At 42.9% G+C, this 24,590-nt stretch overlaps 1 protein-coding gene across 5 annotated transcripts; it reads left to right on the plus strand.

The window, feature by feature from the left end:
• Positions 1–261: 261 nt before the first annotated feature.
• Macir (macrophage immunometabolism regulator) lies at positions 262–21,107 on the plus strand. 5 transcript variants are annotated; one of them, XM_028879113.1, is made up of 3 exons: positions 262–447; positions 7,842–7,931; positions 18,619–21,107. In XM_028879113.1, the coding sequence occupies exon 3, from the start codon at positions 18,642–18,644 to the stop codon at positions 19,263–19,265; it is 624 nt and encodes a 207-aa protein (XP_028734946.1). In that variant the 5' UTR covers positions 262–447; positions 7,842–7,931; positions 18,619–18,641; the 3' UTR covers positions 19,266–21,107. The 5 variants fall into 5 exon arrangements, with proteins under 5 accessions (XP_028734946.1, XP_028734950.1, XP_028734948.1 ...); XM_028879115.2 differs by lacking the exon at positions 262–447 and adding an exon at positions 501–1,556; XM_028879114.2 differs by lacking the exon at positions 262–447 and adding an exon at positions 1,564–2,137.
• Positions 21,108–24,590: the final 3,483 nt, after the last annotated feature.

Genomic DNA, 24,590 nt, shown 5'->3' on the forward strand with positions numbered 1-24,590 from the left:
CAGCGGCGGCTCCTGGGCGGCGGGAGCGCGGGGTTTTCGTCTGGGAGAGGTGGCATCACGCCGCCTCGCGTCCGCGCCACCGCCTCCCCTTCTGCGCTCTCCTGCCGGCCGCCCAGCGCCTTCTCCCGCCGCCCGCCCGTCCGCCCGCCCTTCCCGAGCGAGCGTGCGAGCGAGCCTGGCGCAGGAGGCGGGCTCTGCGCTTTACCGGCCTCGCCTCCGCAGCCGGAGGGAGGGAGGAGGCGGGAAGGCGGGCGGGGGCGGGGGAGGAGGCGGGACTACGCCGGGCCGTAGCTGGCGCCGAGCGCGGTGGGAGAGCAGCGGGTACCCGGCTGGCTTGGCTGGCGGCCTCTGCCCGCACCTCGGCGCCGCAGCCCCGCGTCTCTCCCGCCCTTGGCTTCGGGTCTGCGGCCGCCGGCATCGAGGAGCCGGCGGAACCCTGGACTGCTGGTACGTTGCCCGGGGACCGCCACTCCTTCTGCAACCTTTTGTGCTGCAGAGGTTGGCGGCGGTGATGGGTGGGGTACGCGCGTGAGGGTGGGTGCCCCAGTCAAGCGAGCCACTGTGCCAGTCCCAGGCACGGCGCCGCCCCTTCCTCCTCGCCTCGTGTCCGGGCTGGGCGAGCGGTGTGTGTGCAGCGCTGGGACGCCCCGGCCCGGTGCCGGCCTCCTCGGTGGCTGCTGGCATTGCAACCTCGGTGGCAGCCGGCTTCGAGGGGGCCCCGGTCCCTGAGCCCTAGGGCGGATGGATGGCTGGGGTCTGGAGACATGGGGTGGGGCCCACGCGGGGTGCGAGAGCCCGCAGTTTCCTGGCTCAGGGGTGGGGCCGGCAACGCCGGGAGTGTGCAGCGCGTGTGAGTGTGCGGGGGCGTGCGTCCCCGAGTGCGCGCGGCGGGCGGGCGGGCGAGCGAGCGGCCGTGCAGGCGTGCGCTCGCCGCCGCCGCGCGGTGGTGCGGGGACTCTGCGACCCGGAGCGGCGCTCCCGCGGGTGCGGAGGTGCGGAAGTCTGGGTGCGTTGGCACGCCCCGAGCTCGGCGGCTCGCCGTGCCCCGCAGCGCGAGGCGACAGGCCCAGGGAGGCCCATTGAGAAGGAGCTCTTGCCCGGCCTGCCGCGCCTCTGTCCCCAACGGTGTCCGGGCTACGACTGCGGGGACCCGATAGCGCCTGGCGAGAGCCCAGACGACCTTATCTCGGCCGCCCCGTGCGCTGGCGCTGCACCCTGCGGGCGAGGCCGCGGCCGGTGTAGCCGTGGGGGACCGACGGGCCCTCCCGGTGGTGGCCGAGGAGCGTCTGTGGACTGTGGATTGCGGCTCGGTGCTGGCCCGAAACTACCGCGGCAGATGTCTCGGGCACCGCCGCCCTCGCCCCACCTGTCGCGGGTGGACTTTGGGGCGGGTGGGAAGCGTAGGAAAGGGCGTCTGGGGGGCGGGCGGCGGGCAGACCTTGAGAAGCGGCCCATTGTGAAGCTGCCAAAGTCGCTCTAGTGGTGGAATCTGCAAATCTCGGCCAGAAAGGAGCCCGGTTCGCGAAGGGGACGACGGCCGCGTGCTTCCTACCCTGGCAAGTGTCTGCCTGGCTGGAGACTCCCGGGCTCCGCGCCCACGCCGCTGGGCTCCGGGTGGGCTGCCGATCTCTGCAGAGCCAGCATAGTGTGTGTGTGTGTGTGTACGCGCGTGTGCGAGGTTGGGAGACACGGGGAAGGAACCCTGGAGCGCTGAACTTTTTATCCTTGGAAGAGGAGTTAGACTGGAAACAGCAACATTGTACATTGTTAACTGCTCCTAGCCCGGAGAGCAGATGCCGCAGAAGATCTCTCCGAGGTTTCTAAACTTTGTTTTACGTTGTTTTTCCTCCCCAGCCATAAAAAAGTCACTCTGTAATTTAAGGTGGCGAAGTACTTTACAGGGTGCAACAAGGTAGACACTAGGGATTGGAAGCCACTCCTTCACAAAGTTCATTTTCGAAATTAGTTCAAAACACAGTTACTATCCAGGAAGCTTTGGGTCACAGTGTGTGCTTAGGTTATTTTGATGAGTGGACATTCCGCTGATTTTTTTTTTAATGGTACCTTGGATTATAAACAAAACAGACAGGATGAAATGTAAGCATTCATGAATGAGCACGGAGACCACTTAACTTTGGTAAGAACTGGTGCATAAATTCTGTTGTTGGTATGTTTATTTAATTGTAAGTGGGACAGTTAGCACCAAATCTCCCAGGGTGTTAGGGATACTCACCGACATTCCTACAGCCAGTTAGCTTACATTATGTGGTCCGTGTTTTTGAAGAGTACCTTAACATTAAGTCTTAAAAAAGTAATTTGGTGTGATGAGAACAATAGTTACAAACACCTTTTAATTTTTTTGTTTCCTGACTTGTAGCCTCGATTATTTTTCTCAATGAGCACCTAGTTTTCGGCTTTTCTTTGGGAAATGCATCACCTCCACCATAAACTTCTGTCCCTTTGTGGTTATGCTTCCAGAAGAGAGGGAGGTTTCTTGTCGAGACTTTGTGTAGACTTGTGGTTTCGGCTCTTGTCAGACATGTTTAGAGAGAAGCTGCATATGATGTAGTAGTGTGGGTTTGAGTTTAACTAGCAGAGAGGAAACAAAATGAATGCTGGTCCCTTTAAGGGAGTTGCTATACAGAGAACTGATTCTAGAAAGAGGAACACATTTATGTCTTACTGAACCAATTATGGGTTGCCCTACCATGCTGAGAAGGTTGATGGTTTGTTGGTTAAGGTCAAAGAAGGTCTTTAAAAAGTCACACTGTACTTAATAACTGCCTTTTCAAACCCTTAGTGATTTAATTTTACAAAATGAAGAAAGATAAGAAGGTTGGAAGTGGTCTCCATGGTGAGAGCCCATGGCTTCAGCTCAGCGTTTTCTTTTCCACGCCCTGCTGTAACCTGAGCTCAACCATTTTATTTCTGTGCAGTGTTTTTCTACTTGAGGAATGTTTTGGTCCCTTATTTATTTATTTTAGAATAGTCTTTGAGAGCAGAAAATATTTTGATTACAAGGCATTTTCACTAGTTGAAATGGAATTTCCCCTGCTCCAGGGTCCCTCCTTAAAGTCCATACTTTCTTTCCACTTCACTCTGTTTTTTTTTTCTCCTAAGAAATTCTATCCTTTCCCAGTACCATCTTTAATAATTAGTGGAGTTTATCAAAATTCATGGTGCCTCCAGATTTATATACATATATATGTATATGTAGTGTTAAAATTTGCCATGTTTCCTTCTTATTAGTGGATCTGGGTTGATGCCTGAAGTATAGCAATTTATAGATTTAAGAGTCAAGCATTTGTTTAGGACTGAACATTTCCATGTCAAGCTTTCTTTGTGGAAAAAAGAGAGCTTTGGGGTTGCCCGTGTTGTTCAGATTTGCAGTTGCATGGATGAGGTTTGTATTTCCTCTGGCATGGTGTTAGACTTTGAAAACTTGCCCAGGTGTTTCTATGTACTCAAGAAACATTGTTGAGTGGCCCTATACGTCACTGAGTGAATGGCTGGGTGGTTATACCTCGCCAAGTCCACAAGTAGAAAGATTCCTTTTGCTTTATAAAACCCATACCACTTTACTGCTTTATATTACTTTGGGATAGGGTAAGGATTTGTTTATCATCCGAGGATATCTGAAGGTTCAAGAGGTTTCTGCAGACAGTTATGCCAGGGCAGTAACTATGAACCCAGAGGTTACTTTTTGAAGGACTTTATTATATGAAGCGTGATGATAGGTACCACTTGCCAGCTCATGTTTGCAAACTTTTCTGCTTTTTGTGGAGTCTCCTGGCACTTGCTGTTGGATGTCTTCTCTCCTTCCTTACCTGTGGCTCCCCTGCCAGCCGCAGTTGGCTGCCCTTGGTGGTGTTTTAAGTTTCCTGTCCACATTGCTTATGGTGGAATGTCATGGATCTTTCTGTTTGTTTCAGCTCTCGGCGTTGGAAACATTGTGTCTTCAAGCTTTAGCTTTATTGACTTTAGTCTGTCTTTCTATGCTCTCCCCACCCCCCACCCCCACCCCCACCCCCGTCTTAAGAATTTGTAACTGTCTTTCCCATTCAAGATCTAAGCCTTCACATTCGAAGATAAAACCAGAGTCATTTGTCGGTGTTAGGGCTTTACAGATTTTTAAGGTATTCTAAAAATGGATGATTTTACTTGAAAGTTACATTTTTGGGTGCCTTTATTACCGTTTTTAATTTCTATTTTGGGAGATGGTAGTGAAACTTTACTATAATTTTGTAGTAGGTGGCCCTATAGGTAAGGTAGTCTTAAAGTAGGTATGTAGCTACTCTGCTGCATTGATTTTGTGTCTCTTTCTACTGTAGTATCTATCTATCCCTTCCTGGTGCCTGTGTCTAGCTGGTGCTCAGTTACACTCAAACAGCAATGTCAGGGGTGAAAGTGAGGACCGGGCAGATGCTTCTATACTTGGCTCACCTTGGGTCACTGCTGAGGGATCTGTTCTATTTTTGACTTGGCAGTGGCAAACAAAGGATCATCCGTCACTACACTTTGCTCATTATGAAATTAAAGACGCTTTCCTAGACTTCTTCATCAGCTCAGTGATGTTTGATAATTGCTTTAAGGTTCCTCTGCTTTCCATTTTGAGACTGAGGGTTTGACCAGGTCTTCGTATTGGTGCTAAAAAAAAGTTTGAAAGTATGAATATTTTTCTAGGGCATCTAAATGCCTGAGAATATGCCACCAAATAACTGCCATAAATTCTGTGAAAGTTGAAATTTTAGACTTTTGAAATTATATATATTCAGAATTAAGGCATTGTATAAGGCAGAAATAAAGCATTCAGATTTTTCTAATGTTTCCTTTTGCTTTTCAACCTAAGTTTCTAAGAGTCTATATCAGATTTTCTCACTTTGACTAGTGTAGCCCTGGCATCCAACTGTAGAATAGTCAGTAGCCTGCAAATCTTATTGGAGCTCTTTCCTGCCATACTATTTGTCTTGGTTAGGGTTACATGAGGCACCATGACCACCGCAACTTGGGGAGGGAAGGATTTATTTGGCTTACACTTCCACATCCTGGTCCATTCCTGAAGGAAGTTAGGACAGGAACTCAAGCAGTGCTGGAACCTGGAGGCAGGAAGTGATGCAGAGGCCTGGGAGGCATACTGCTTATTGGCTTGCTCCTCATGGCTTGTTCATCTTGCTACTTTTTTTTTTTTTTTATAGACCTCAGAACTACCAGCCCAGGAATGGCACCAACCATAATGGGCTGTGTCCTCCCTCATCAATCACTAACTAAGGAAATGCCCTGCTGGTGTTTCTACAGACCAATAAAACTAACTAGCATATTATCTATATTTTAAAATATTTATCGCACACACACACACACACACACACACACACACACACAAGAGAGAGGGGGGAGGGAGGGAATGTGTTCTGGGGATTGAACTCAGATTGTCTCTGTCTTCACACTATAAAATCCCAACATTTAAAAAGTTCAAAGTCACCTTGGAACTAGTAATAAAACCATTTTCCCCCAGTCATTTCACAAATGAGGTAATAAAACATTTATATGAAGTGCCTCCCGAAACACTTAGAGTAGGATTCCACCCACGGGAATTATTGGATATATGTTTTCATGAGCATGATTATCATGTGTAAAGCCGTGCTCACATACAAGTTTGAGGATGATCAAGTGGGCCATGGAACCAGGCTAGTTGGTGTGCGGATTCCTGCACTGCTCTCAAGTAGTAGTATTTAACTGAGTACTTCAAAGTGGGATAAATAGTTTTTTCTTCAAGGAGCAAAGATTATATCGCATAAATGATATCTTTTGACATATGAAAGATGAAAAATGTTTTCTTTTTATTATCATTCCCCATTTCACATCTATTTATTTGATATATCAGTGTAAATTTTCTAACAATATTCTGTAACTTCTTTGGGGGATAATTATATGAAGCAAATATTTTTATCATCAGTAAGTAGGTTTCTGTTAAGACCGCAGGCCTCATTCGTGAGGGAGGTTCAAGTCCTAATTGTGCAGATTGCTTGTTTGCTAAAGGTAAGCGTAGTTGGTGGGAAAATACATTAAATAGACCATGTCTGATCTCCACATTAAAAGGTGTTCTAGTGGCTGGTAGCATCAGGGTTCTTATCATGATGATCTTACTGTATTAGTTATTTCTGGTTATTAAGCAAAAGACCTTGAATTCAGTAAGTTATCCATTTCCTTTGGCAGAAACTCCCGTATTCTTGGAGGAAAATCACAAACCAGCAGCTCTTGGCCTGTCCTCTCTGCTGTTTGTCTTTAGTCTGAGAACGTGTTATGTAGCACATGGCTATGTCTCCAGGCTCCACACACCTACGTAGATAAAATGAGTCCTCTCCACTCTTAGGAGCACCTGCCCACCTTATGTTGAGTACAGCATTGCAAACCCATGAGATCTGTACAGGTTGAAAAGGACTTTGAGACGGGGTGGTCTTTGTTTTGTTTCAGTTTTTAATCTTAACAAGTTAATCCAATTAACTGGGGAAGCAGGGGATAAAGATAGAGTCTTTTAATTCCCATGGTAAGAGGGGGATGACGCTGAAGAGACGTTAGAGACCTTGAGTAGGTTGCATGGTCTGTCTTATTAAAAGTGTCTTCTGAGTTGAGGAGGTGCTTCAGTGGGTAAAATGCCTATTGCTGAAGAATGACAACCTGAATGTGTTCCCTAGCATCTACATAAAAGCTAGACATGGCAGTGCACTTTTAAAACCCCAGTTCTTGGCAGAGACAGGACGATCCCAGTGACTCCTTGGCCAGTAGCCAAGCTAAATTGATGATCTGTCAATTTAGTTAGAGACTCCATCTCAACAAAAAAAGGCAGGACTTGGGGTTATGGCTCAGTGGCAGAGTTCTTGCCTACAAGGTACAAGGTCCCAGGTTTACTCCCCAGTACCCAAATAAATAAGGTGAATAGAAGAAGAAGGAGGAGGAGGAAGAAGAAGAAGAGGAAGAAGAGGAAGAAGAGGAAGAAGAAGAAGAAGAAGAAGAAGAAGAAGAAGAAGAAGAAGAAGAAGAAGAAGAAGAAGAAGAAGAAGACAGCCCCTGGTGTTGACTTCTGGCTTCCACATGTGTATATATGGTTGGGTGCACATGTACACACACACACACACACACCACACACACACACATACACACACACACACCCCTCTTTCAAGAGCCTTCCAGTCATTTGCCTCAAGCAATCTAACCAAGGATATTTTTATTGTTGCTATTTTAGAATTCAAATGAGTAGACACCGAAATTAATTGCATAATAATAAGGTCACACATCTGTAAAGGGCTTGCAGCATGCAAAACACACTCATCTACCTGAGTTCCCTCGGGCCACATCGCCTGTGTTAGGGAGGGACAGTGGCATGACTGGCCTCAGTTTAGAGACTGCTGTTCGTGCAAGGTCAGGTTTTTGTGTGTGCCTCAACATTGCTTTCTGCCCCACCCCCACTCTGTCTCCCCCCTCCCCCTTACAGTCTTTTGAACACACCGGTAGGAATAGAATGCATGGTAAAACCATCATTTAGGCCTCCAAATTTTCATGTATTTTTTATTTAGCCTGTTTAAATACTCTTAGTTTCTAGGTAGAGTGTACACGACACAACACAGAGAGCAAGTGCAATAAGATGTTTTGAAGATTCGTTTAGCCAAACTAACTCAAAGCCAGCTTTTAATTGAATTCCTTAGTTACTGTGCCCCCTATAACCCGTACCCAGCATTAGTACCTCCTGTGACTTTCATTCTGTTTTGCAGTTAGAATTAGTATAATTGCTTTATAAATTGCGTTACTCATTAAATCACAGGCTTATTTTTGTGTCTCATGTTTAGTATCTGGAGTAGAACAGAAAAATTATTATGCCTGTGCTCCCTTGGGACTCCTTGGAAATTGCACAGTGACATCATCTGGGATTTAGTCTGGTAAGTTATATTTTGTTGTTTCTGTTTGTTGACCCGTTATATGAACAAAACGTCATAGTGTGTTCAAGATTACATAGATGAACATGTGAAAATGATGTCCGTGTATTGTTACAGTCGTGTGTGCCACAGTCATAAGATTCTAATGATTGGAATTGAGGTTATGATTGCAGCCTGCTAAAATTATTTGAAATGCTTAGTGCTTTCATAGGTTTTTCTTTTTCTGAAGTTCCTAGAGGATGTAGGAGTTCTTAGGGAATAGTATTTGAGAATATATGATAGAAATAGTTGCTCAAATTTGAGAGATAATTCTAACAAAAAATATCCCCAAAAACTGCTGAAGTAATCCTTAGTATGTTCTCGTTATATATTTTCATAAACATAGTGGCCGAAGGAGAATGATTTGCACATAGTTGTAATTTGCTGCACAGGTAACACATCTCTATTTGTATCATGCTATGAATTCCAACTTAAAAGTATGCAATACTTTGGCATCTTTTACTTGTCCCCTTCCCCATGCCTGTGTTTATGTTCACATAGTTGTTTGTGTGGCTTTGATGGGGAATAATTAAAGATAGCCTTATAGCTCTTTAGTGTTTTCAGAACTATATTAATGTGAGTGGCTGCTCGTTGAGCCCTTGTAGGTTCTTGCTTTGACTTAGAGGTCATTGTCTTTGGAGAAGGCAGTTTCATACTCAGTGATCTCTGAATGGTCAGGAACTGGAGAACCATTTAAAAGGATAATGGGGGAATGTGCTGCTGTTAAGTAGATGCATCATATCTCATTCATCGGATGCACAATAAAGATTTTGTTTTTCATTTTGTGTATATGTTTATGTCTCTATGGGGGTTTGTACTTGGGAATGGCTCTCAGAGGCCAGGAGAGTGCATTGAATCCCCTGGAGTTGGAGATAAAGGTAGTTGTGAGCGATCCACCATAGATAGTGGGAGCAAACTTGGGTCCTCTTCAGCTTCCAAGATGCACCTTAAAAAAAAAACTAAAAACACCACTAAAGTATCTATTCTTTGGGAAGAGTAGTAGTTCAGAAATTCATAGTACGTTTCGGAAGAATACAGTCACTAACCCACCCAGCTAGAGTAAACTAGAAGAAATGTGCAGGAGGCCATATGTTTGCATGGTGCTCTGTGTTTCTCTGTATGTGTACAAGTGTACCTTTGTACCTTTTTTATGTGCACTGTTTATATTTCTTAATCAAGTAGCAATCTGGAAGAGCTATAAAAGGTGAAGTGATTCAGCTCAGGAGGTGTGCTCACTGAAGGTGACCAGACACGTACAGTATAACCATTGACTTTTCCTTTTGTCTCTGAGACTCTGTAGCCAAGACATTGTAATGTTTTGGAGGATCATGTAAAACTTGGCAATACATTACCAAAACCTCTTTCTGTTAGTGGCAGGTTTATTGAAGGATAATTTGCCCATAATAAAATTTGTTTGAGTATAGTTTGGAAAGTTTCCTTTGTAGTGTGTGTCCTCTCCCCATCCTAAGTTTTAATAGTCATTGATTAGTTTCTGGCCTAATAATTTGCATTTTCCAGAATGCCGCATACATGAAATCAGGTGGTGTATGGCTTTTCCATCAACTTCTTCCACTTGTTGTGTTCCTAGTTTTCAGTGTTCGTCGATGAATGGTATTCCACTGTGTGCATGCCTCACACTTTGTTTCTTGAAGTAATGTTTGGACTCTTGCCAGGTTTTGATAATTATGAATGGTGTGGTTATAAATATTGATGTTCATGTCTTAGTGCGTACATTTATTTTCACGTTTTCCATAGGTAAGTACCTAAGCGTGAGGTAGTTGAGTTATTTTGCAGGCATTTAAAGTGAATGCCTTCATAAGCAATGCTAAACTGTTAGTCAGCGTACCCTTAAGGAACTAATATACCAAACTGCATTCAGATGAACTCAAATCCCATTCAGCATAGATAGATTTCATTTTTATATCCAATTTTAGCAAGTTTGATTAGCAGATATTTTCAGCCTTCAGTAGATTATAAGGAGTAAATTTGAAGGCCTTAGGGATGGTAACTGTAAGCAGACAAATTATGTCTCCCTGAGTGACTTAAAAGGGGCAGAGAGTGGAATTCTTCTGGCACGTATAGTCTGGCAAGTTCTGAAACCTTTATGTATACTAAAACTGCCTGGTGGTTTGGTTGCTGTTCATTTGTTTTTAAACTATTTTGAAAAGAGATTTATTTCTATTTTATGTGTCTGTGTGTTGTACCTGCATGTACATATGTTCACCATATGTATGCCTAGAGAGCCCTCAGAGCCAAAGGCAGGCATCTGATCCCCTGCAACTGGAGTTGAAGAGGGTTGTGGTGAGATCAGAACCCAGGCTGTTTGCAGCCTCAGGGTGCCCTTCTCTATTCCAGCAGTAGAGGTAAAGCTGTCAAACTCCCAAGATTCACTAGACTCTTGGTCATGCTTAAGAGTCCTCATGCGCCGAAGAACGGCTCTGATCTGCACTGTTCATTCCTGGTCCCTCTCGAAAAGGATTTTGTTAACTTGATAACATTTTTGTTTTGTGTATTTAATAAATCACATCTGCTTTCTTTTATATTGTATTGTTAAGTGTTGCTAAACACAATAAAGCAGATGAAGCAGATTTAGATTACTGTTTTTTTTTTTTTTTTTTTTTTTTTGGTGAATTTTTTTTGGGTTAACCCCAATTAAAAAAAAATCCAGAAAATGAAAAAAAAAAATTTTTTAGATGAAAAGTAATTGTGAAGCTTGGGAAATGGTCTAGTCAGTAAAGTGCTTGTTGCATAAATATGAGGACCTGAATCCAATTACACATTTGTAATCTAGCTTTGGGAGAGCAAAGAGAGGTGGATCCCTGGGTCTTTTTTGCCATTCATACTAACCTACTCCAGGAGTACCAGGGTTATGGGAGTCTGTCTGTAAAAACTAACCAACAAAACAAACAGAAAATCACAAGGAGAATGGCTCTTAGAAATAATACCATAGATTTGTCCCCCTGGCCTTCATATGCACAAGCATACTATGTGCACATCCCATACATGAGCACAGTTCTCTACCTCTCCCTCTCGTCTCTTCCCCCCTCTCTCAAATACACACACACAAACACACACACACACACACACACACACACACACACACACACAGAGACAGAGAGAGAGAGAGAGAGAGAGAGAGAGAGAGAGAGAGATTGAGATTTGTATAACATTTATGAAAGGTATGAGCTATTTTCAGGGCTGGTCTAAGAAGCCAGGGCATTTCTGTTATATCTTCAGAATATTACTCTTTTTTTTTGTATAGGAAATAAGGTGTCTTGGAGAGTGCTAGAACTGTGTGCATTGTATACAGGTTGTGGTCCTTTGACAGCTCATGCAGGCGCATGGAGAATCCTCCATGCATGTGTTGTCATACTTGGGTTTAGTCTCAAGTTGGGGTGAGACATACTATACTCAACTACTTTAAAAATATACATTCTTCATATTCTCATAGTGTATATAAACATTTTTACCATTTGTGGAAGGAAATTGGACACTTCGTTTATAAGTCTGTACAAGATATACCTGTTAGAAGCGAAAATATAAGAGTTGAGGTCAAGAATGGAAGCCATGCCTGTTTTATTTATCTTTGGAAGAGGCAAATGCATTATCCTCTGGGCTCCCATCCTTCCTTTCTTCAGCAGTTCTTATTTATAAGAAAGGAGAGTAGAAACATGATACTCTCCTGGCGAATGTATAGCTTGTACTTTATAAAAGGCTTTACATTAGATTTTGGTTATATAAAATAGTACATTCTCTTTGTGAGAAAAATGGGAGCATTTTACATAAAGCTTTGTGGTAGTTGCTATAAAAATTTACAAAGCATATGCTCTCTGACTCAGCGTTTTAGTTTTGGAATTTCTTGCAAAATCTCTCTCTCTGCATGTGTTTGTTTGTGTTTATGCAATGTAAATAAAGTAAACACCAACTCCTAATTGTGAATGTAGGAAATAAGGGAGAATACAGTTTAATATTAATAGGAGTTTCCTCTAGGTATCACATTGGTAGGGAGTGAAGAAAGATTTTGACTTTAATAGAAATGTCAGTGTGAAGTCTTTGAACTGAACATCTTTCAGTCTGCATGGATTATTTTTAGAGGTTTCAGAAACAATAACAAGATGAAATAATCATGGAACCAGACTGGTGAGGAACGGAAAGGGGTAGAAAGTGTCTTGTTGAGGAGAGTGGTTATGAAAACGTCTGTGTTAGACTAAGGCTGTTTGAGGATCTCTGCAGCTCCTTAAGGAAATAAGGAGGGTGGAGCTCCAGACCTGAGGATAGTGCCTCAGACCTGTAGCCTGGAGAATGGTGCTCCAGATCTGTAATGTGGAGGTGGTGCTACATACCTGTAGTCCTTGGAGGGTGGTGGTCCAGACCTGTAGAGTGGAGGGTAGTACTCTAGACCTATAGCCTGGAGAATGATGACCTACACCTGTAGCCTGGAGAATGGTGCTCCAGACCTGTAATGTGGAGGGTGGTGCTACATACCTGTAGCCTTGGAGGGTGGTGGTCCAGACCTGTAGAGTGGAGGGTAGTACTCTATACTTGTAGCCTGGAGAATGATGACCTAGACCTGTAGCCTGGAGAATGATGACCTAGACCTATTGCCTGGAGGGTGGTGATACGACCTGTAGCCTGGAAGGTGGTGCTCTATACCTATAGCCTAGAGGGTGGTGTTCCATACCTGTAGCCTGAGGGATGGTGCTCCATGCCTGTAGTGTGGAGGGTGGTGCTCCAGACCTATAGCCTGAGGGTGGTGCTCCATACCTGTAGCATGGACATTGGTTCTGTCTGTTCAGGGTATCTGTCACTAGAGTTGGCTGTGCTCTGTATCCAGACGTGTTCTTCTGTTATCAAATTATTCTTTTGCACATACTTACTGTCCGTTCTCTTCTTGAGTATTACACTATAACCAAACTTCACAGATCCTTTGTACCGTGAAAAAAATATTTCTGATAATCTAATACCAGAGTCTGTGACAGGGATATGAGAAGGGTGTGTTAAGAGAGGACAGCAGAGCAGATCAACGTCTTAGTTGGTTGAAAGAGTCCAACCATGTAATTTCCATGTCTGTGGACATCTTAGCAAAAGCTTTAGGAGATGGAAAATTTTCAAGGGTGTAGTGTGCTAATGATACATGAATGCACGTAATAGGAAGGATAATGAATCAATGAATTCTTTTGAGTTTTTAAGTGGAATACAGTTGTTAGGACACAGTGTTTCTCAAAAAGAATCTTTGTATAGCAGATGCGAAGCCCTGCTGCTCTTTGTAGGACTAGCCCAGGGTGCCATGGTGCTTAGGCTACTGTCAAAGTGTTGTGCCCAAAGATCAGAAGGCTCCTCTTCTTGCAATATTGAAGAGCTGGAAGGTACTATCTGTGCTATACTTTTTGGACATTAGACAATGTTATTTTCTGGACCTCTTGTTTTTAGTATTAGCTAAAATTCACAGTTGTACACTAGCCAATAATGAAAATGTGTGATTTGTCTTAGCTCACTTAGGGTCATCTAGTAAAACAGTTCTTCATGTATTTCACAGATAGTTACACCTGTGAACATTGCCAGCTCCTGGCTGTTTTGTTTGAGAAGATAGTTACCTGTCATTTAAAACTTTGTATTGTTTAAAAATTTCGCTTGTTTAAAAACACAGTTTTAAAAGCCTATGTGTGTGTATGTGCGTGTTTATGTATGTGCAAGTACATGGACGTGTGTGTCTGTGTGTGTGTGTGTGTGTGTAGGGGAGGACAGAAAACAACTTTATGTATTGTTCCTCAGTTTCTGTCCACTTCCCCCCTTTTTGACACAGTCTCTCACCGACATGGAACTCACCAAGTAGGTGAGGACAGATGCCCAAGGAGCCCTAGGGGTCCGTCTGCCTCTGGATTACAAGCACTTGTCCTGCATGGTTTTCGTGTGGGCTCCAGGGAGTCAACTCAGGTTCTCATGCTTGCGAGGCAGACATTTTGCTGACCCAGCTATCTCCCCAGCCCTATAGTTTTTGTTTCTAGTCTAGATTTTTTTTTCCATTGAAACTTGACTGCTTCTGCTAGTGAAAGTTTTTTTCTTCTCACTTTTATTTCTAGTCTTCTGCCTTAATTATGTATAAAAGGCATTCATGGAAACCAGAAGGGTGTCTTTAATGATACAGACTGTAGAAGCATGGGATCTGATTCCTTGTGTGTATGCATGTATGTGTGTGTGTTTGTCCTCACCTATGATGCACCTATGGAGGCCAGAGGTCAACATTAAGTGCCTTCCTTTATCATTCTCCACCTTATTTTTGAGACCTGGTCTCTTCCTGGCCCTGGCCCTTGCCTTTTTGGCTAGACTGGCTAGCCAGTGAGACCCAGATTTCCTCTGATGCCCATACTCTTCAGCTCTACGATTATGGATGCCACCGTACCGAATTTTAGTAGGTGCTGGGGATCCGAACTTGGGTCTTGATTCTTGCACAGCAAGCAGCTTGCCTGTTCTACCGTCTCCTCACCCGCTATACTATGGCACATTTCTTGATTCACTGTCTGTTATATCTGCAGAAGTGGTGGTTCTTTGCATCTGTGTGTGATGATGCTCACCAGCATATTTGTGATCCAGTCTCGACAGTAAACTTTTTAAAGATGAGGTCATTTTAGCACATGAAACAAAATGCTGAGTCATGGATAGACTTGCTAAAGCTGGAAGAGTATGCCAGTGTTAACAGTAGCCATCTCCAGTTACAGTCACCAGAGCTGAATTTTCTGTTACACGCTTTCTTAATAAGAAACTTGGAGGCTGGGGTGTAGGTCAGTGGAAGAGTATGGCGTGGTACGCCAGGGCCTCTGAGTTGCGTTAGCACCCACAAACCGCATGAAAGATACTTCCCATGGATGAGTTCCTGTCTCAAGATGTGCCTCCAGATGTGCTGGTGTGCACCCTGTAGTCTTCAGCTGAGGCAGGGGTGGGCTGACTTGGAGACTGGTCAGTCTGTGCTGTCAGTTTTTTAAAGTAGAACTTGGGAATTGGCAAAGCACCTAGGCCCTTTTTACACCTGAAACAGTTAGTTCTGTTTAACAAAGGGTCCGCGAGAATAGATTCTGTTATTTCCTCGGATTTGGGTCTCAGTGTTTAAATTCACTCAAGAGATTCTCAGGAATTCAGTAACACAGAACGTTTTCCTTTTTGGACGCCCTGGAGAACAGGGGGTGCATGGCCACTTCTGTCTGAGTGAAACTGAAGCTTGCCCCTAGGTGTCCTCTTTCTGAAGCCCGGCTCCATGCTGCTTCTGTAAGTGCTACACAGTAGGTGTTCTTTAGAAGAACTCTGTACCAGTAAAAAGAGATCTAGGGAATCTAGGGATTGGCATGTGAAGGAGCACAAGTTCTAGATAACTGTCCCACTCATTTTCTTATTGGTGGAGGGGCATGAAACGAGGAGGGACACTGTTAAGGAGGGCAAAGGAGACCAGTGGGAAGGGGAGTAGGAGGGGGAGGAAGTGCAGACCATAATGTGGGGATATATGATCCAAGAACCTTACATATACTTGTGAATACATACGTCCAGGAAACCACTGCTGATACAGTTAGCATATTCATAAGAATTCTTTGGGAGTGTCCTGCTTCTTGTTGGGTATCAAAGCTTGGCGACACTCTCTTTCATGTATCAATCAGTACACCACAGGGATGAAGGAAGCCACCCCAAGAGCTGTTTTGAGAGTATACTCACTGTCTGCAACTTGGAATGTAAGTGCTAATGTGTGGTATCTAAAGTGTGCAGGCGTTTTCCAGTTCTTAGAGTTTCTCATGAGAAGTTCTTCAGGTAGCTGCTGCATATACCACATTTGAAACCAGTTGTTTGTATCCAGAGCAAGGAGATAGTCATTCAGCTATTTTATATGGGAGATGATCTGTTTTGCTTTGGCCTTAGTTGCTGCATTAGATATTTATGCTACAGGATCTTAGACAGGACTGTTTCTTTAATTTCTGTTTCAGAGGTGTTTTCCGTAGTGAGTGTGTTGCCTGCCCACGTAGAATGCAATGCATTTCTCACACTAGGCACCTCTGTTTCTTCTAGTAACAACCGAAGTTAAGTCAGTGTCTCCCACGGAGGTGTGTAAAGATCTGTTGGCATATTTTAGTTCGGGCTGGGTAATATTTCTTACTGGCTTCTGGAAACTTAACTAATGATAAGTTTTCGTTGAACAGTAATGTGTATTTCATGACATGTCAAAGTTTTATTTCTTCTGTTTTTCTAAAACGATGTACCATTTTTGCCTGTTCCTCTAAATCATTGTATTCTGCTATCTTTATCTTCAGTCTCAAAAATTCTGAGTTTGCCCTAGTAAAGCAGAATTGGTACAGCGTTGGGACAAACCTTTGACATTCCCATTGACCACAGAAGCCTGCGCTTGCCCTTTATGCCTGCAATGTCATACTTTTAAAACCTGCTTAGCAGATTTCTCCACTCATGGCAAAGTAGATGCATTCCAGCACGGTGTTTGTATGATTATCACCCAGTTCAGAAGAGATAGGAGCAGAACTGTGGACGTTAAGAGGCTTATATAGCAAGTGAAAATGGGGGCGTTGGTGGACAACCATGGTTTGCCATGGAGTGCCAAACGGAGAACTCTTAAGCCAGTGCTCACTCAGTGAGGGCAGGTGGCTACAGTGTCACTGACCTGATGGCTGTTCTAGGCCGTGTGTGTGTGTGTGTGTGTGTGTGTGTGTGTGTGTGTGTGTGTATGTTCCTGCCTTTCCCTCTTTGGCCCTGGTTGCTTGAACCTCACCACACGTCTGTTCCTGGCCTTTCAGGATGGAGAGCTACCTGTCAGGTTGAGAAGATTGAAGACAGGTTTGTCCTCTTGTCCTCTTCAACGTTACAGAGTTAGTGACCAAGGGTTACTTTGTCACTTGGCTTAGGACCAACATTTGTTTAGCATAACAAATGGGCATAGTTTGTGGTTCTGTGAGGCTTGTGAGCTGTGATGTCATACACGTCTAGACTGTTCAGATCCTGTGAGGAGAGAAACAGGTTTTATTCTAGAATAGTAACAAAATATAACAAAACCAGCTAGTTACATCTAGACGGTCAGGAGACTAGCCCAACATTTTGAGTAAACTGACCCCTGTGTGGATCCTGCTGACATTGACTCTATGGTGGTGCCTTTGTAAATGTTAGTTTTCAGCTGTGTTGTGTATGGTGGCTGTAGTAGGGACAGGTGGCCTCTTGTGCCTCCTCAGGCTTCTAGTGAAGGAGAGTAGGAATGAGCTTCACAGGTTTTCTGTTTCATTTGGTTTGAGTTTTCTAATTGCCTGAAATTTAAATGAATACTGAAACTGTAGGAACTAGTTTCCTGTTTTATGAAAGGTCTCGTGAGAATTATGTGACATAAGAGCCTTTCTCAGTAAATTTTTCATATGAAAATTAGTTACTTGACATTTTGATTAGTGTTCTGAGATACTTCCTTAAAACCAATAGAAATTCAAGTAAAATTAAACTTTCTCAGTGGGCATTATCTCTGTTTTCCCTATTAATTTTTGTTTCCCAAAATTGTATTATCTGCTGTTTTCTAGGAACCTAGCCATTATTCATGACACTGTGTGTCATTAAGTTTTCAAAACTACACAAAGTGATAATTGCAATGAACAATCCCGTTATTCATTGTGAATCATTCTTTTTTATTAAACTATTCAAGAGTACTGTCTTACGCGTTGTAAAATAAAATAACTGTGTGCTCACGATATGTTTTATGCTTAAATATTCATATAAAATGACATTTGGTATTTTGCATGTATTTTTCGAGGTTGGCCTATTTTTGTTTTATGTGTATGAGTGTTTGGCCTGCATGTGTGGCTGTGCACCACGAGTGTATAGTGCCTTCGTAGTCCAGAAGTGGGCAGTGAATCATCTGGAGGGGTTACAGAAGGTGGTGAGCTGCCACGTGGGTGCTGGGAACCAAACCTGGGTCTGCTGGAGGAGCAACCAGTGCCCTTAACATCTGAGCCATTTCTCTGGCTTTGTTTTACATATGTTTAGTGTTAAATTGTATGTGCTCTATTAGGTTTAGGGTTAACATTGGAGCTTTCAAGGGAAGAACTTTTTTAAAATGTCCACCCCTCCTCTGCCATAGTGTCAGAATAGCTGTTAGGTAAATTGATCATTCAGAAAGTTGTAGTATATTCTGTTATATTCCTCTTAAGCACAGTTGCCAAGAATTGCAGGTGTGAAGAACAAGGCACTCATATATATATCTACGTTAAATGAGAGGAAATTTAATTTTCAAGTCAAAATTTATTTGAAACTTTGTGGAAACTTATGTGCCGACTTGTCTTTGCATATTGTTGAGAGTCACACTGAATTTTTTAGTGTGTCAAGGAGTTAACCTCCATGTGCATGAACTGAGTGCTGACTTGGCGAAGAGCTTCATTCTGATTTCTTCATGGGTACACCTCCATAGGGCTTCCGATTCTCATTTTCCTGTCCGTGAGCCCTTGAATACCGAACGGCACTGGTCATTTCTCACCTGCTCTGAGATGTCTACTAGACAGGCAGAGATCTATCTGTTGTACATTGTCTGTCTTCCAGACAAGTATTACTCACGCTCTGTGTGTTCTAACAGGATCGGGCTTGACCTAATCTCTGTGTCACCCTTCGCTAATCTTAGTCTGTTTACTTTTAGGAGTGTGCAGCCTGGTGCCTAAGATGGAAGTAGATATAAATGGGGAGTCCAGAAGTACCCTGACCACCCTGCCGCTACCTGTGGCTGAGGGGAGCTCGCCAGGAAAAGCGGAAGCCGAGAAGCCCCGCTGTTCCAGCACGCCATGTTCGCCCATGCGTCGGACTGTGTCAGGTTATCAGATCCTCCACATGGACTCCAACTATTTGGTTGGCTTTGCAACGGGTGAGGAACTCCTGAAGTTAGCCCAGAAGTGCACAGGAGGGGAGGAAAGCAAGGGGGAAGCCGTACCGCCCTTGCGCTCCAAACAGCTGGATGCGGGACTCGCACGCTCCTCTCGTCTGTACAAAACTAGAAGTAGGTACTATCAGCCATATGAGATTCCAGCTGTTAATGGCAGGAGGCGAAGGCGGATGCCCAGCTCAGGAGACAAGTGTACCAAATCCTTACCTTATGAACCTTATAAGGCCCTCCATGGGCCCTTGCCTCTATGTCTTCTTAAAGGTAAGAGGGCTCACTCTAAATCCCTGGACTACCTCAATCTAGATAAAATGAACATCAAGGAGCCAGCGGACACAGAAGTGTTACAGTACCAGCTTCAACACCTGACCCTCCGAGGGGACCGAGTGTTTGCTAGGAATAATACATGAATGACTTGCACAGGGTTTAAACCGCTTTAGGCCAGCCTGTCCTTGGCTAGAGAGAGAGAGAAAAAAAAATCTACTGTCGTACTCTGTACATGACCTTTCACCTTAGAGATGGTTATATCAGCTAAGTGTTCCTGGAACATACAAAAAAATTGTTTGGATCAAGTTTTGGATACAGGAATGAAATCACAGGTACTTGGGGCGGGGCGGGGGGCTATCATTCTAGAGCACGCAACTGCAAAGAAAACAGAATGTTGACCGTTAGTTTGCATAGCTTCTTAGCTAGAACAAGGTTTTGGTGCAGTAATTTCACCTTTATGATTCTGAACACTCAAACTGGGAATGTTACCTGCTTGGTTGTTGCTGACTTGATATGATTCATTAGAAATTTATATTGAAGTACTCAGTGCTTCTTGGATCTCTGTATTTTACTATACAATGTATGTAATGATTTGTCTTATGGAATTTAGAGCTTGAACACTGCTGAATTGGACCACTTTTTATTTTTAAATATTGAGTTTAAATATTTTATAACTGGTTTTGCACTGAAAACAATTAACATTTCAGATTAAGAGAATAATCTTTCTTCACTTGCCTCAATAGGAATATTGAGCAATGGATTTTTTTATTTCCGCATGGAAAGTTACTGATCTCTATGGCTGTAAAATATTCCTTTATAGCATTATTAAAGTGTGTCTTAATAAAATTAAATTTGGGATACAAAGTATTTATTTTACAATGGGTAGTGGGTGGGATGCTTTTCCAGAATGTTTCCGACATGAAGTTTTCATCAGTTGGAAACATTTCCTTAGTGCTTATTTTCTGATTTAAAATCCACATGGAACTTGAAAATGGAAAGGATTCTGTCCACTAGGTTGTTGGCGTAGTCCTGCTTACATCTCAACTTCTTGTAAGTGAATACCACTTTAGCAAAGGCTCTCATGATTTTGACTATCAAATGCTTAAACTAAGTAAGAAGTGATACCACTCAGCACGTCCTGGGGTCTTTCCAGGGTCAGTTCTCTGCAGCACGGCACTCATTGGAATCCCAGTTTCAGGATTAGTGTAGGAGCCTAACGTGCTTCTACAGTTTTAATGGGCTAATCCTGGATTACCTAACAACTTAGGTCTATCACACTGGTTTAATTTGTTGCTAAAGAAATAATTCCTTGCCTTTAGTAACAGAAGCAGCTCAACTACCCTTGACCATAAATGTATGTAACTTACCTTTTGTAAACATTTCTAGCTCATTCAGTCTTAAAGGTGCAATTTATTACTGATTTGGCATTTCTGGATATATAGAAAGACATATTTCATGTTTTCTTTTCAGCACTGTGAGTTTCTTAGGGGTTAGCAGTCTTGCTTATAACATAAGAACACGTTTTAATTGATGAATGTGCCATTCCTGGACCAGTTGTGGTTTTCCTCTGTCCAGATTGAATGGCAAAATTTATTTTAGAGCAGAATAAATGTTAGAAACCCCAGGAGCTCTTAATAGATGCTTATTATGCACTCACAGAGACAACCATGTGACAACATGTATAAGAGAGCCATGGAGATGCTGGCTCATGTCATACTGAGTTGATCAGAGGTTTTAGTGGCTGGAAAGTTTCCGATGTTGTCTATTTAAAGTAAACTGCACCTTTGTAACATATTGTATTGATGAATGATCACTAAGATTAACTATATCTATACAGTCAATAGTTTGACAATTAATAGAATCCTGTCAGATGCCAAAGAGTTGGGATTTTTACATTTAATGATTAAACACCGTTATTTATTGATGATTTACCCTCTGGAACTGTATTATTTCTAACTATGAAATAAAAGGGTGATGTAAACATACATTGTTTTGTGGTACTTTAAATCAAATACACTATTACTAATCGAGTTAAGGATTCTGCCCAAGGAGCTGCTGAGCTGGCTCAGTTGGTAGAGGCACTTGCTTCCAAACCTGACCACCTAAGTTTGATTCCCAGGACATGCACATGTACATGTACATGGGCACACATGTATGCCTGTGAACACACATAAGTAAATGCATGAAAGAATTCCACTCAAGCACTTATTTTAAAGCCCTAGCTTTAGGAAACAAAAAAGTGGTGTGTATTTGGTGCTCATTGTCCCTTCCAGCTGAAGGATGTCTTCCTGGATCCAACCTCCTCATTGAGAAAGTATGTGCCTGAGAGATTGTTCCGGGTGCCTGCATTTCTTGAGCCAAATAAAAATATATCACTTTTTCATTTTTCTTTTGTTGTTTTTGGCAAAAGCGAATGTGTAAAAAGATTGCTATGATTGTAACAGAGCAGCTGAAGATAATGTAAAGATGGGTTTCCTAGATATAAAACTGAGGAGTTCCAGGCCAGCCATTTTCAGAAAATTGAATTCCTGTGGTAGGTAGTAGTATGTTATCAGAGGAGGGAAGAGGTCAGAGGGAGAAGAAGCAGGAGAGTAGTTGGAGATTCCATTAAAACGCCAAGTTTTGGAGACTGGGAGGGTGCACAGGTCACGTAGGAATCTTAGCGGCTTCTGTCCAGCTCCATTCACAACTGTGGGTGGCCGCAGGGCTGCTCTTGTTAACAGCCAGGGAGTCCAGGATTCAGAACATGGAAACCCCATGATCTGAGAACCCCAAATCTTTGGGAGTACTGTGCAGCTGGGGGTCTTCTGTTCCAGGTACATCCAAGCCTGTCCTTTCTTGTCACGTTTTGATGCTGTCTGTGGGCTGCATCGTCTTTTTCTTACTTAGGACTTCTTTAATGGCCTCAGTATTTTCTACTTTAGGAAACTTCTAGAAGCATCTGAGTTAACTTTTAAAGGCAGATTGAGCTTTCATCCAGGAAGGAATATGTCTTAAATCTTGAGAAAAGCAACCTAGTTTCCATCCTAATATACTTTTTTCATCCTAATATACTTTTGTCTTGGAAAGGCTTTTATTCAATGACAGCCGTTGAACTTTTTGTAATGAGACTTTTAGAGGGTCCTGGCCTAAGTGGTTTGTTCTCAATCAGAGCAAGGAGGAGGAGACACTGTCACAGTTTATAAATGGCATAAATGCTTTCAAAGAGGTGGGTGGGGAGGGAGAGAAGGTCGCGTGCTGTTACAATGCAGAGCGCAACAAGTGTTAAGTGGAATTGCATTTTTAAACAATGTTATTTGATTAGGGAGATGGAAAATGGATGAGGAAGATTGCTTTGGAAAGATAATAAACGTGATCACAAAGCTACAAGTGGGGATTGTCAGCACTGAATGGTGCTCTGTCTGTATAATAATTGTTCTCTAGGTAAGAATTCTGAAATGGACTTCTTTGATATTTTACATCAGAAAAAAAAAAGCTTTTTTTTTTTTTTTTTTTTTTTTTTTTCTCCTAGCTGAGAACACTAGAAACAATCAAAAGAAGAATGGACTTGATTTTTTTTTTCATGTGCTAAATTGACAGAGTACTGCTCTGGTGTGTGTGTGTGTGTGTGTGTGTGTGTGTGTGTGTGTGTGTGTGTGTGTATTTTGCCATTGTAAAGTTACTTTGTTCAAGGTTTCCTTAAATGGTTTTAGAGAGAAGTCTGAAATCAAATTTGACCGTTACCTCTGATTTGGAGGCTGTGTTTGATGTCTGGATCTACGGGAGAGTGTAGGATGAGGCAAGGCAGAGGACTCAGCATCTGGGGTGGAGAGGGTACCTGCACAGTCCTTAATGCTCCTGGGTGGCCTACTCTGGAGAGAAGAGCTTTGAACTCCTTGCTTTGATGGAAATGTTAGCAGCACTTTCAAAGTGCTGTCTGATGCGCTTGAGAGGATTCTCACTCTGTGCTGGTGCAGAGGTGGGAACATGGCTCCATGCTGACCTCTAGCCTCATTCACCAGGAGGAATATGCTTTGCCACACTCTGAGTGAAAATATTGCTCATGGAAATACATATTCAGAAGTCTTTGAGTCCTCTAACTCTTGCCCAGGGCTTCAAGAAGGGAAAGTAACTTAGGCATCATGAGACTTGTGAACTGAATGAAATTCAGATTTTGATTAGGTTGGAGAGGAAGTAGCAAATATTGAGCACGTTTACCACCAGGTTCCTCACTAGTGAATGTGGCAGATGTAACTCATGCATCTGAGCATTGTTTCTGAGAATCCAGATGTGATCTCATTATCTTTTTTTTTTTTTTTTTCAACCAGCCATTGGGCGGCTGTGAGAAATTGATCAGCATGAGGCAGGAGATAAAACCTGTTTTCTCCTACCTCTGTATACCTCCTATGATGAGGAACAGTATAAATGAAGAATAGTATCAGCAGTTTGAGTAAAGAGTCCATTCCTAGTCTCAAATTTTAAATTAAGAGCAAGGAAGAATGTATTCAACACCATCATCTACAGGTTACCATTGTGAACTCTGGGGCCAGAAGAGTTTTAAAGACCTGCCTGTTCCTGGGACAGGTGGGTAAGGTCTAGGAAGATGAATACAAACTTAGTGTTTTATAGAGTAGGAAGCAGTTTAAAACAGGAAAACTCAACCCTTCCGAGGTCTGAGAAACAGGCCTTACTTAGTTGTCTTGAGTGGTGGAGTGAGCTTGTTGAGTGTGCTCTGTTACATTGCTGATCTGTGTAAAAGTTGAGAGGCAAAGGTACTTTTTCTTTTTCTCTCAAAAATGCCTTCCTAAAAAAGTCTAGGGAAACAAAAAAATAGGAGAAAGGCAAAACATCTTCGTAATTGACATTTATATGTCAGGGTATGCCAAAACTCCATGTCTCCTCCGCCTGTGTCCGCAGCTGTCTGCTGAGGCGAACTGACCTACTTTCTGGAAGGGTTCAGGTGGAAGGGAGTTAAAATTGAAGTTTTCAAGCCGGGCATTGGAGAGGTAAGAGCTGTGAGGGAATAATTTGAAAAGTGGTATTTTACTGGTCCCCCTCCCCCACTTTCTACTATGACCTTTAACCCAGTGCAAAGTGGAAAAGAGATATAGCACAGAGTGATAGTTTACTCAGTCATCTAAGGTCAGAACCACATTGAAAAAAATTCATTCTTAACATAGTTTGTCTAAGACATGAAATTGTAAAGAAAGCATTTTGCTGTAAAAAAAATTCCTAATATCTTGAAATGATGAATCTAGAACACTGAGCTAGTTGGTATGTTTCTGTATTTCTGTTTCTAATCAAATTGGTTAATATTTCCCATGTATCCTAGTGTCATGTTTATCTAATATGGTTTTATTGCAGTTATAGGAAAAATTTCGTAAAGGGTTGGGTTGTACAGGATTGAAATACTGTTTACTGACTGGTCATGAAAGGCTCTCTGTAGGTCAAAAGTATGTTCATTCATTCCACATGACAAATCGAAGTTT

Source organism: Peromyscus leucopus, chromosome 13 (genome assembly GCF_004664715.2).
Source record: "Peromyscus leucopus breed LL Stock chromosome 13, UCI_PerLeu_2.1, whole genome shotgun sequence".
Lineage (NCBI taxonomy): Eukaryota > Metazoa > Chordata > Mammalia > Rodentia > Cricetidae > Peromyscus > Peromyscus leucopus.

Bases quoted from the DNA above. Each gene is read 5' to 3' on its own strand.
- Macir (XM_028879113.1), top strand. From the start codon at position 18,642: ATGGAAGTAGATATAAATGGGGAGTCCAGAAGTACCCTGACCACCCTG.